The following is a 13,183-nucleotide window of genomic DNA, read 5'->3' on the forward strand; positions in this document are numbered from 1 at the left end:
TGTATCACTTGAAGATAAAGGGTGGGCAAATCACAGCATATGAAATTATAGTAGCAACACAAGCATTTTTTTCAGTTAGTTCCACAGAGTTAATATTTTATTCTTTTCATATTCTTTTCTATTATGGTTTATCTCAGGATATTTAATACAGTTCCCTGTAGTATATAGTAGTATAGTTCCCTATACAGTAGGACCTTGTTGTTGATCCAGTCTATATGTAATAGTTTGCATCTATATACTTTGTTATATTTTTCTCCTCCTTAAGACATAAGTTTTCTATGACCTTTTTAAAATTAAGAGTAAATTCCTTATTGTGAAGTTGTGTTTTTTATTCTTATTAAAGAAATACTAAAACAATCTGGCTTACTTTTGTACATACTATTATATAGAAATTAAACTATTTTAAAAGATTTCTATAAGGCCATTTTACTAGTTATAATTACCATTCAACATTTCTGAAGTGCCAGGAATAATTTGAATATGGCAAAGTACCCAAAGAGGGGGAGGACTTGATCCTGAAAATAGGATATAAACAAGTACTTACAAATTAATTTTTAAAACTTTTAGTATCTGTTTCTTTCATTAGGTGTTTACCTTATTTAATTATAGGAATAATAATGTCTATACCCAGGAAATGTCAACAGCCTAACTAGTATTAGCAAGAAAGAATCTTTAATGGAGTGATTCACTATGAGCCAGGATTTTGGCTACAGTGGCACTATCAAAGCAGTATAATGGAGAGCAACATTATCTAATAGAAATAGAATGTGAGCCATATATAGAATTTTGTTTTCTAGTAACCACATTATAAAAGGGTTTTAAAAGATGAGATTAATTTTAATAATAGAGTTTGTTTAATCCCTTAGATCAAAATATTATTTTAACTTGTAATCAATATTTAAAATTATTAAAGGCCTATTATTTTTACATTCTTTCTATTCCTAATAAGTGTTTGAAATATGGTGTTTATTTACAAATATAGCACATCTCAATTTGGACACATTTTTTGTTGGAAATGCTTGATCTATATTTAAATTTCCCAAAATTTAGGTGAAAAAGCAGGTTCACATACCCAATTTGTTTCAAACATGTATAAGTTTTTCAATAACTGAATCAATATGTTTTAGAATTTAAATTAATTAAAATTAAAGTAAAAATTCAGTTCCTTAGTCTCACTGTTCATATTTTAAGTACTCAGGAGCCATATGTGGTTAGTGGCTACCATATTGGTTAGCACAGTAATAGAATATAGCTGACAACCAAAGATATCAACTAAGGGACCCTGAATCAAGCATAGTATTTTAGCTAAATTTTAATGTGAGGTGAATGATATAAATTAGCAAAAATTATTTTATTGAGATTTTGGGGATAACATGTTAAGTGAAATTTATGTCTGAGTTTCATATGATCTGCATCATTTTCAGAAAAAAATTTGGAGATAATTACACACTTCTCTAGTGCTCAGTTGGTGGTCCTTCGGATGAGACTGTTTATTCCTAGAAACTGCCTTATTGCTGTGGTCAGTGCTCATTAGTGAGGTATGAAATCTACCTAGTAGACCTTGATCAGCATTTAAAGAATATAAGAAATAGTATTGAATAGAATGGAGACTGTATCAGAGTGCTTCATGTGTGTTTAGTTTTGAGAAATCTTTGTTTCAGTTATGTATATGTATTTTGTATGTACATGATTTCAGTGAAAAATGAATTGTTTATTTTGGGCTGCAGAAGTTTTGAGAATCATTCTTCTGGGGCATGATTTTTATTGCTGGTATACTGAATATTGCCTACAGGTACATATGTCTAAACAAAGCATTAATCACAGAAAACTATAGATTTAGCAATGAGATATAAGTAGTATTGGAACACGTCAAGTGAGTAAGATGACAAAATGTAAAGTGATATGTAGTTACCACCATAAACACAACATAAGAGTGTGGTGACTTTCTTCCTCAATTCTGAGTTAACTGTGAGTAGCCAGATTTGAATTTAGGGTTAATAGAATACATTATTTGGTAACTGTCTTCTTCTAAATTTTGGTTTGACTATAAGTCATCAAATTTAAACTTGGGGTTGCATCATAATTCTTAAGAAGAATCTTGGCTTCTTTCGAAGGTAAAAGTATAGTATTTAGGCCTAATTTACTTGGATTACAGAAAAATGGCACTCAGAATCTTCTTAAAGCATTTTAATAAAATAATTGAGTAATATTATATATTTAACCATTCCTATAAATTAATTTTTTAATTTCAGTAACACCTGATGTTTAATCTCACCAGATAATGCATTAAGGTTTATCAAAAATGAAGTCAAATCATACCTGAGAGTGAGATTATTTTTTTGACAAAATGTAGATTTCTCTTTGTTAGTGTGTTACTTTATTATATTTGAATGTTCTTCCTCAAAGTTTTGTTTTTCAACTTTTGTATAAGCCTTACTTGAATAGTTTGCTTGAAATTCTTCAGCTTGAATAGTTTGCTTGAAATTCTTCAGCATACTGAGTCAACATGTCAAATAACTTTTATACAATGTACATATTTGGTATGCTATTTTGCCACAAGAGGCTGGAAACTTGGGCAGCGCTTACTATCATGCTTTTGAAAGGCAAAATATGCTCGAGTCATTGCTGTGCAGTGATTGTACTGTGTCGCTGTTCTTTTCCTTTCTTTTTTAAAAAAAATTATTTATTTTATTTTTTGGCTGTGTTGGGTTTTCATTGCTGCACGCAGGCTTTCTCTAGTGGTGGTGAGCAGGGTCTACTCTTCCTTGAGGTGTGCACGCTTCTCATCACGGTGGCTTCTCTTGATGTGGAACACGGGCTGTAGGTGTGCAGGCTTCAGTAGTTGTGGCATGTGGGTTCAGTAGTTGTGGCACACAGGCTTAGTTGCTCCTCAGCATGTGGGATCTTCCCAGATCAGGGCTCGAACCTGTGTCCCCTGCATTGGCAGGCAGATTCTTAACCACTGCGGCACCAGGGAAGCCCCTGCTGTTTCTTTTGTGAGAATTGGTACAGCCATAGGGACTCTTATAGAATAGACATACAGTTTAGATATAACAAATAACTTAGAATGTCTTTTCTACTGTACTTCTAACCTCCAGGTCCCATATAATGTTAGGGCATATTTTAAAATACTGTGTATCAACTGGGGCTTCTTTCTCCCTGTGATTTTTCTCTTGCCTGGGTGCTTTCATATAGCGAGATACAGGTGTACATGAAGATGAACCTTTTAAAATGCTGTTGTTATAGCATTGAAGGAAAAGAAAGAGGAGGAAGAAGAAACAAAAATAGTATTTGTTTATAACTGTTTCCAAAAATAGTATTTTCTTATAACTGTTTCCAAAAGCAGTAGACCTGTACTAATTTGAAATCCCAATAAGAATATTATTCTACTGCTTAAGTTAAAGTGTTCCAATTGAAATGTGTTAGAAATGCAGATAGAAGCCAAATATCGTGTAATAGGTTCCTTTACCTTTCAGAGTAGGGGCAGAGGAGTGTATAGAAATCCATGTGCCTTTCTCCTTTGAAGACAGAAACTGTAGAAAAATAAGCCCTCTACTCCTTCATATATATATTAAGTATAAGGCCCAGAGCTAGACATTGTGAAGAATAAAAATTATCTGTGGCTGGGTTATGGGTATTCAAATGGCTTAAATCCGGTAGGACACATATGCAAATATCTACAGTGCAGAGAGTTGTATTTGGGAGGGACTCTATGCGTGGTACAGAGTGCTGTAGAGGAATACATTATGTCTTTTGGAATGGAGAAGTCAGGGAAGACAAATTGGAGTGACTTTTGAGCCAAGCCATGAAGAATTGGTCAGTGTCTATTAAGAATAATTACAGGAGATTCAAACCTATAAGTATTAGTATTAGAAAGTAGTTTACAAAGTAGCATTTTGAGAATTAAACTAATTACATCATCACAAAATAATAGGAGGCAAAATGTCCTGAGGCCCAAAGAAAGGAAGACCTACTTTACTGGTAACAGATATTTAACATAAATAATATATTAGTATGTCTTTTAAAAATAAAGTTCTCAACAGAAGAAGGTGGACTGTTTTAGAAATTGTATATTGTTTGGATCTAGCAATTCCCAGGGAAAGAGAGAACTTCCAGGAACTTGAACTTCCTGTTTATTAGAGATGTGTCTTCTGTTGTAGGGTAGAGATTCTTCACTGAGGTATACCACAGCTGGCGTGAAATATTCTTTAAGTTATTGATACTTTTACCCAATTGTCCATAAAGCCTAATTGTTAATAGTACGGCCTCAAGATCACAACTGATCCATGTTCTATTTCTGAACTTATTCGCTGACCCTTGATGAGATACGAGACTTGGTTTCTTCATTAGTATAATAGGACTAAAAATTACCTATCTGCTAGAGTAATTGTGAGAATTGAATAAGAGTATTGGTCTGAAGGGTTTAACTGTTACATGATACTCATTAAAGTTGCGAAGTGTGATCTGTAATTTTATACTCACCGAGGAGCCTTAATCACTAATTTCTTATTTTTCTTTTTCTTAAATATTTATTTATTTATTTGGCTGGGCCGGGTCTTAGTTGCAACACATGGGGTCTTCATTGCGGCATGTTTAGTTGTGGCATGCGGGCTTCTTCATTGCAGCATTTGGACTCTTAGTTGCAGCATGCATGTGAGATCTGGTTCCCTGACCAGAGATGGAACCCGGGCTCCCTGCATTGGGAGCGTGGAGTCTTACCCACTGGACCACCAGGGAAATCCCTTAATCACTAATTTCTAGACATCCTCATCATCTGAAATGGTGCACAGAACAGACCATTAAATATTCCAGGAACTTGCTGAGATATCCCTATCATAAATTAATACTTCTGCATTCTCAAATGATTCTGGTTAACATTAGTCTATCATCAGGAACCTAATTATTTCTAGGAGATCTAGAAAAGCTCTGTTTCTGAACCTTCAGTAAGGCTACAGACCTGCTTGAATAAACCTACTGGTGTTTAAGACCAATCTGTAAGATTTCTTGGGCAGTAATAATGGCAAACTTTTCTTGAGCATTTACTGTGGGCCAAGTACTCGGCTAACTGCTTTACCTGCCGTATTGTCTAAGCCTCACAAATTACTCTTCGAGGTAGGCATTACAGTTCTCCATTTTCACAAAGAGAAAATTAAAGCTTGGAGATGCTAGGTAACTTGCCTTAGGTCACCACACAGTTTGTTAAATGGCAGAGCCAGAATTTGACCCTTGGTCTGCCTGTGTTCTCAGCTATTATGCTGAACTGCACAGGATTCAAATCAGGAAGACCTGGTTTCAGATCCAGTTCCACTTCTTTCCAAGAATATGATTTTAAACAAGTTACTTTTGCCTCTCCAAGCCTCAGAGTCTTCATCTAAAACAGAGTATGAACACCTCCCATGTAGGCTTGTTTGGAGGATTAGAAATAAGGTATGTGAAGTGCCTGGCACGGCTTCTAATACATGACAGAGACTCAACAAGAGGCGACTCTTATTGTTTGGGGCTCTGTAGATTGCTTTCTTCCTTCCTCCTTGGCATGAGATCTCTGTGTCTCTTTCAGATAAAAGTAAAACTTTTATATTTTCAACTGCAAATACATGCTAGAAAATTATTTGGTTATTTAAATTAGAAAACAACTGAGGCTGTTGCCAGTTTTATGGACTGACATTTTTCCTACATATCCACATAAAATTTTCACTGTTTTTATTGTGATAAAAAATATGTGACAGAAAATATGCCATTTTAACCATTTTTAAGTATACAATTCAGTGGCATTGATTACATTGACACTGTTATGCCATCACCCCTGTCTCTTTCCAGATCTTTTCCATCACCCTAAGCAAAATCTCTGTAACCATTAAGCTGTAACTCCCTCCCCTGCCCTCAGCCCCTCTATTCTAGTTTCTATTTCTATGAATTTGCCTATTATAAAATTACACATAAGTGGAATCATACAGTATTTATCCATTTGTGTCTGGCTTAATGTTTTCAAGGATCATCCATGTTGTGGCATGTATCAGAGCTTCATTCCTTTTTATGTCAGAATAATATTCCATTGCGTGAATATATCACATTTTGCTTCTCTCTTCATCCGTCAGTGGACATTTGGGTTGTTTCCACCATATTAGCCACATGCACTTTTAAAGTCTCATTTGAATTTGGATTCTCTCATGATAGAGATCTTGAAGACACTTTATTAAAATAATAATTACTGGGACTTTCCTGGTGGCACAGTGGTTAAGAATCCTCCTGCCAATGCAGGGGACACGGGTTCGAGCCCTGATCTGGGAAGATCTCACATGCCATGGAGCAACTAAGCCTGTGTGCCGCAACTACTGAGCCAGCACTCTCGAGCCCATGAGCCACAACTACTGAGCCTGTGTGCCACAACTACTGAAGCCCATGCGCCTAGAGCCCACACTCCGCAACAAGAGAGCCCACCGCAATGAGAAGCCTGCACACCGCAACGAAGAGTAGCCCCTGCTCGCCGCAACTAGAGAAAGCCTGCACGCAGCAACAAAGACCCAATGTAGCCAAAAATAAATTTAATTAATTAATTAATTAATTTAAAAAATTACTTTTCAATTAAAAATTATACTCTAGTTAGAATTCATTTAGGTCTAAACTAAGTTATTCTAGTCAAGTTAAATCATTTTACTTTTCATATTACATATCTCTTAGTGGAGCTATATAGTATATATTTTAAGGAAAATGATACCAGCCATCTTTAGATATTTTTATACTTGACAAGCAGTACTTTTATGTCTGAATCAAATAAAGTATTCCAGTTGCAAAATAGTTGAAAGCATGTGATACAGTCAGTATAGAGCTCATGTTTTGTTTTATACTTTGTTTTCCTGTTTTTTAAAAAATTTTACTTTACTTAAATATATATTTATTTAATATATGTATTTACTGACTTTCTAAAGAGCAAATAAACATTTCTATTTATTAGTTTGAAAAATTTTCAAAATTCTTTATCACTGAGTTTTTCTCAAAATTGCTGAAATATTATATTTCATTCAAATCCAAAGTAATACTTGGCAAGCATAAAAATATCTAAATCTGGCTGGCATGATTTTTCTTAAAATGTTATATACTTTTGGATGAGAAGACGGGGTAAAACGTGACTGATACAAGGCTTAAAATCTATTTTGTATATCATTAAAATGTTAGAAGGATTCTTGGAGTAGATTGAGATTTTTTTCCAACTCTAAGCCTAGAGTTAATCATGGCCCTTTTTTTTTTTTTTAATTGTATAAAAGGAATCTGTTGACAATTCTAAGGTACTTTTCAGGGCTTATTTTTAGGAAGGATATAATGAGAATATAGTATAAATATATGCTACCTGAATTTTCCCCCGTATACTTTTTTAAAAATTTATTTTAAAACTATTTTTAAATGTTTTCATTTGTAAATATTGCTGCTGTTTGGCCATATAACAACTTTCACTTGTCTGTTAAGTGTCTGGGGTAACATGAGTGATTGGTTTTAGCAGACAACCTTATTTAACCATTAATTTCTTTCTTCAAGGCAGTGGTCCCAACGTGATGCACATTAGAATAATCTAGAGAACTTCAAAAAATATATCAGTGTTTGGGCTCGATCCCCAGAGATTTAGATTTCAGAGGTCTGTGATAGAAATTTGACAAGCTCCGTAGGCAGTAAACATGCAGCCAGGGTTTAGAACCATTGTATTCAAGCAAGAGCTAGGTGAGGTGGGGAAGGCTTGTAAGTGCGATAGAAGTAGTAGGAATGAGCCTTAGTCATTTCTCTCTTCCCTACTTACAGTAAAACAACCCAAGAAGAGGAAAATCAAAGATCACTGAAAATCCAGAGTTTAAAAAATGAATGTTTTTTCTTTTTGTCATTGTAGACATTGAAGGACTTTAATGAAACTTAAATGGTTCAACAAAAGATGCTCTAATGGATGACAGCGAAACTCCTACATATAATCTGCAGATAGAACCACAAGATGGATGTCATCCTGGTGATGGCATGGAAAATACTGTAACATGCTTGCACTCTGCATCAGATGAAAATGAAAATCAACTTGATGGGGATGGGCATGAGCTTCTGACCAGCATTGACAGTGCAATGGGCAAACCTGAAGTGTTTGAGCCAGACAGTCTCAACAATAATGAAAGCTGCACATCAAGCTGTGAGGTGGCTGCAGGTGAGAACTTGGAAAACACTGCTTGTGAAGGCCCCAAAGATGCACAGGCCTTCTTGAGAAAGGACCAAAAAATACCTGGAAAAAGTTCAAGAAGCAAAAAAGGCACTGTTAAGAAGATACCACAAGGTATTTTTAAAAAATTATTCATACTATTGTTTAAGAATAAAGTCTTCCCATCCCATACTGTGTGTATTGTCCTGCTTCTTGCTTTTCTTCTCTTAATATATTCCAGAGCTAGTTCTGTGATAGCACATACAGATACATCTGTGTGGTATTCCGTGCATGTGATATATGTCTCTATAGTGTTCCATTATATGGGTGTACCATAAAGTATTTAACCACTTCTTTATGGCTGTTCCCAGCATTCTGATGTAATAAATGTGCTGAAATTGACATTCTTTGTACCTGTCTTCTCACTACGTGCTTTAAATATATATATATATATATATATATATATATATATATATAGCCTCCTTCCTTTATATATTAGACCATTTTCTACCAATATCAACCTTAAAAGTTTCCTTCTTTCATCACTTTGGCTTTGATTTCTACCCTGTGAGTTTATGGGCTAGTACAATCTTACTCAACCTCTTTATAGGATCTTTCCATCTCACTTAGTAGGTGAGTGGTAAACATTAACATGTATTAATATACATCATCTAACAATGTTGAAAAAGACATCTAGCTTTATATTACTTTGGTTACAAAGTAAATCAGAGTATTTCTCATCTGGCTTATAATTTGGCAGTTAAAATTTGGAGCTATGGACTTTTTTGCCTGAATCACAGGGCACCCTTGGGAAAAGGCAGCCTCTGGTTATTTTTGATCAAAACCATTTGGCTCTAAAGAGTTCTCGACACCCTAGACTGGGACTCTTTAGTGTAGCACCACTTTACCCACACTAGCAGCTGCTCTAGTGAACAAAATGGAGTGTCTCCTCTCTTCTGCTTCTTTGGCTGATTAGAAACATAGCCAGTCTGTCCATATCCTATTTTTTATTTGTATTTGTTTCTTTGGAGTAAAATAATGAAACTTCCCGGTTTCTACAAATCAATCCTTGTTTATTCAGTTGGGCAATTTGATAATTTTTTAATGTAACTCATTAAACTCATTTGGCTTTCCAATTAACGGATCCCTTTTCCTTTGCTTTTCCTTAGTAGACTTAAAGCAAATTAAGAAAAATTTTGACGAGAAATGAAAGCATTTTCTTAAAAGAACTAAGTGTAAACAGATGATACAAATATAGTGCTATCTGTATATAAATTGATTTATTCAGTAACCATAATTCAAGTGCTATTTGACTGTTCCTTTCTAATCTGATCTAGTGATGTTTTTAAGAACTGAGACCTAGTTGCATATATATAAGGGTCAGTCATAGCTTCAAGATTCATGGCTCCTTTTATTCTTTCATGACCTATTCCAGTTACCCTAGGTGTGATTATATAATTTCAAGTTATTTAGTGATTATCAGTGAGCAGATATGTGTAAAATTACTGTCCCCTTATGCATTTGAAATATATGATTTATAAAAGTTAGGGACAGCCTTTATTATACAGATTATTTTAAAAATTATTTTATATATCTTTAATAAAATGAGTTTAAGAGTGTAAGAAAACTGAATTAGGAGTTGTACAACCTAAGTTCAAATCTTACTTCTGGTTCTGGGTCACTTGGTGAGACTTAACCATTTGTACTTTAGTTTCCTCATGTGTGTAATTATGATGTCCATCTACATATATTTATAAAACTCCTTTCTGAGTTGTGAATTTCTCAGATTTCTGAATAGAAATGGTATAGTCTAAACTCAATTAAAATTTGGTGATTCACCTCCAGTGTATCTATAGAGTTTTTCATGTGTAAGCGGTATATTGGTACATTTTTGTTTTTAATCATCTTTAGCTGGAGTACTGCAAAAGCTCCCTAAAGATGTCTCCCATCTTGTTTCTTGCTAATCCATTCTTCATGTCAAAACCAGAAATGCACAGAGTTTATGATTAGAGATCTGTTGGTATATTTACTCTTTACTATTTAATTCTAAGATCCTAAGTAAAGTTTCACAAAATTAGCAGATGAGTACTTTTCTAATAATAGAGTAGCTTCTGAAATGTGAAATGAAATGACATATAAAACATGATATTCCATTCCAAACCAGAAATAAGTTTTTTGTAGGTGGATGCCCTCTGAAACATACATTAAGGTGAATTTATTCACTATTATGCTTACCTAGTTTAATTTGAATAATTTTTCATGTATCCAAAAGCTAGTACTAGGGGGAAAAAAATTGGAGCAGTAGTATTAGGGGACATCATTATTTACTGGTTTTCTGGAAGCAGCATTTCTGTAAACCTGCTAAAACCTGGAACTTGTCCCCAGGAAAAGTCCAGTTGTCATTATGTTAGAAGACTTTTTTTTTTTCTTAAGAGAATGGAGCAGGGTTTCAAGCTGCGTTACATCAAGTTTTCACTGTGGTTAAATCTGGTGTAGCTTTAGGTAAATGTCCTAAAAATGAATGAAAATGAATCAATAATATTTGAAAATTTTTTATTGAAGTATAGTTGAAATCAATAAATTTTTAACAGCTTGATTGAGATATGTAATTCACATACTATATAATTCATTCATACATTTAAAGTATACAGCAATTCAGTGATTTTTAATATATTCACAAAGCCGTGCAATCATTACCACAGTCAGTTTTAGAACATTTTCATCACCACAAAAAGAAATCCCTTACCTATCACCAGTCACTCCTCATTTCTCAGACTCTGCCCTTAAGAAGCCTATTGGAGCTTTCATGCGCATGTGTTTGTTAAATTCCCTTGGAGTTTAGTGAAGTTCATTTCTTGAAATGCTTTTTCAGATCTGTATATAAAATCTAAATATTGAGTTTAGGATACTCAGACAAATGTGTATCCTAACTAAGTGAGCCTTTTATATGAAAGGAGAAAATAAATAATGGTTTTTGAGTTCAGGACAGTCTGGCTGGAGGCAGAGGTGCTTAAATAATCAGGTTAGCTTGTAGAGCTAGACACTGGCTTAGTGTGGCTCATTAAATTTCCTAACGAATAATTAGAACTCTGCTTCTTTAAGGGCTCAGCAAAGCAAATAAGCTGTAAGAAGTGCTGTTCTTTCCACTCAAGAAAAGTGCCCTTTGTGGCATATGAGAAGAAAATAAGGATAATCTTTTGAATATTTATATGTCAGAGTCTGCTATAATGGCACATTACTACTAAAACACTTAAAACATGAGTGATTTAGCTAGTGAAAGTAGTGGTCTTTCATCCTTGTTTGAGTCCCCCAAAACAGTCCTGAGATATTAATAGTAATTTTCAAGACGCTGCCTAAAATAAAGTTGTGGCTATTTTGATGTCTTTCCTTCTTTATATTAACATTGAAAAAAATGCCTTCGTTGCTATAATTTCATATTATGATTCTTTGAGCCATTGCATAACTAAATTCCTCAAATCACCTGCATATGCTCATGTATATCTTGGCCATAAGTTTGGAAAATGGATCAGAAATAAATTTTAATACATGGTTATGTAGTTCCTATGCTAGACTCTATGTGCTTTGTTCCTTTTTTTTCCTTCCAAAATTTCCTCTCTCAAAGGTTCAAGTTAGTGCCATGAAAACAGAGAGAAGAGTGCTCAACATTTAAATATCTTCAATTGTTGGCTAAACACATTTAAGCAGTTAAAAGGAAATATTCCTTCCTTTTCCTCAACAATACGTACTAGTATTATGAGAGATAAAGTTGAAAATGAGCCAGCTTCCTTCTGCCCTGACCTGGGGTCAAAGGGATATCTTATGTAATGATAACATAATTACCATTTGCTTTGCATGGTACATTCTCCTCCTGTGCCCTCAGGTGGCAGCCTCTGCCTTTAGAGGGAGCAGCACAAGTCTGTGGTTAGGAGCTCAAGCCACAGTCAAGCTGCCCTGTGACCTAAGGCAAACGACCTGACTTCTCTCAACCTTGCTTCTTATAAATTAATGGCTAAGGATAAAATGAAGCACTTAGTAGACATTCCAAGTGGTAGCACTGTTTTCTAGATTGGGCATTGTTGTCTGATAAGATAGTTATCTTTGTCAACTGAAAAAAAAAAAAAAAGCACACCCTAAAAGTTGAGAATTAAGTTTTATTTGGCGACAGAACTGAGCCAGGATACGTAGGAGTTTTTGCAACAAAGGCCAGGTAGTTGGAACATCAAAAGATCACCGTTAACTAGAGAAAACCAGACATCTCAAGTTAATGAATTTAGCGCTTTTCTATGAATGGGAAGATGCAAGAGTCTGGGCTCATTGAAATCATTCCTTTGATATACACCTCAGCTTTCTAGGGCCAGTATCCTGTGCTTTCTTATCCTGAGTCTCCTCTGCCTGCATCACTGGCATGGCTGCAGAGGCTGACTGTTAGAGGGTGGGCATCCTCTTTCTATCCTGAGTTCCCTCAGGGTTCACCTTCTGGGCAGCTGTACTGTGATGGCTTGATGGCTGCAACATCCTTTGTTTACTGGTATGGCAGGCAACATTTTTTCTTTAACATCTTACTAAGTTCACTGATTCTTTTTCCTGCTTGCTCAAGTCTGATGTTGAATCCCCTTAGTGAGTTTTCATTTCAATCACTGTAATTTTTTTTAACATCTTTATTGGAGTATAACTGTTTTACAATGGTGTGTTAGTTTCTGCTTTACAACAAAGTGAATCAGTTAAACATATACATATGTTCCCATATCTTTTCCCTCTTGCATCTCCCTCACTCCCACCCTCCCTATCCCACCCCTCTAGGTGGTCACAAAGCACAGAGGTGATCTCCCTGTGCTATGCGGCAGCTTCCCACTAGCTATCTGTTTTACATTTGGTAGTGTAAATATGTCCATGCCACTCTCTCACTTTGTCCCAGCTTACCCTTCCCCCTCCCCATATCCTCAAGTCCATGCTCTAGTAGGTCTGTGTTTTATTCCTGTCCTACCACTAATCTCTTCATGACATTTTTTTTCTTAGATT

The 13,183-nt window shown here is 35.0% G+C and overlaps 1 protein-coding gene across 3 annotated transcripts in view; it reads left to right on the forward strand.

Annotated features, from left to right (window-relative positions):
* CNST (consortin, connexin sorting protein) overlaps positions 1 to 13,183 on the forward strand; it is a 124,322-nt gene that overhangs the window by 43,543 nt on the left and 67,596 nt on the right. Inside the window, exon 2 of one of the 3 annotated variants that reach the window (XM_059068078.2) lies at positions 7,874 to 8,299. The exons of 1 other annotated variant lie outside the window; for it this stretch is intronic. In XM_059068078.2, the coding sequence (XP_058924061.1) occupies positions 7,924 to 8,299 (376 nt within the window). In that variant the 5' untranslated portion in view covers positions 7,874 to 7,923. Of the gene's footprint in view, positions 1 to 7,873; positions 8,300 to 13,183 lie in introns of those variants that run through there. One more of the 3 variants, XM_059068111.2, reaches the window with a different exon arrangement.

The sequence above is a fragment of the Kogia breviceps genome, chromosome 1, assembly GCF_026419965.1.
Source record: "Kogia breviceps isolate mKogBre1 chromosome 1, mKogBre1 haplotype 1, whole genome shotgun sequence".
NCBI classification, from domain to species: Eukaryota; Metazoa; Chordata; class Mammalia; order Artiodactyla; family Physeteridae; genus Kogia; species Kogia breviceps.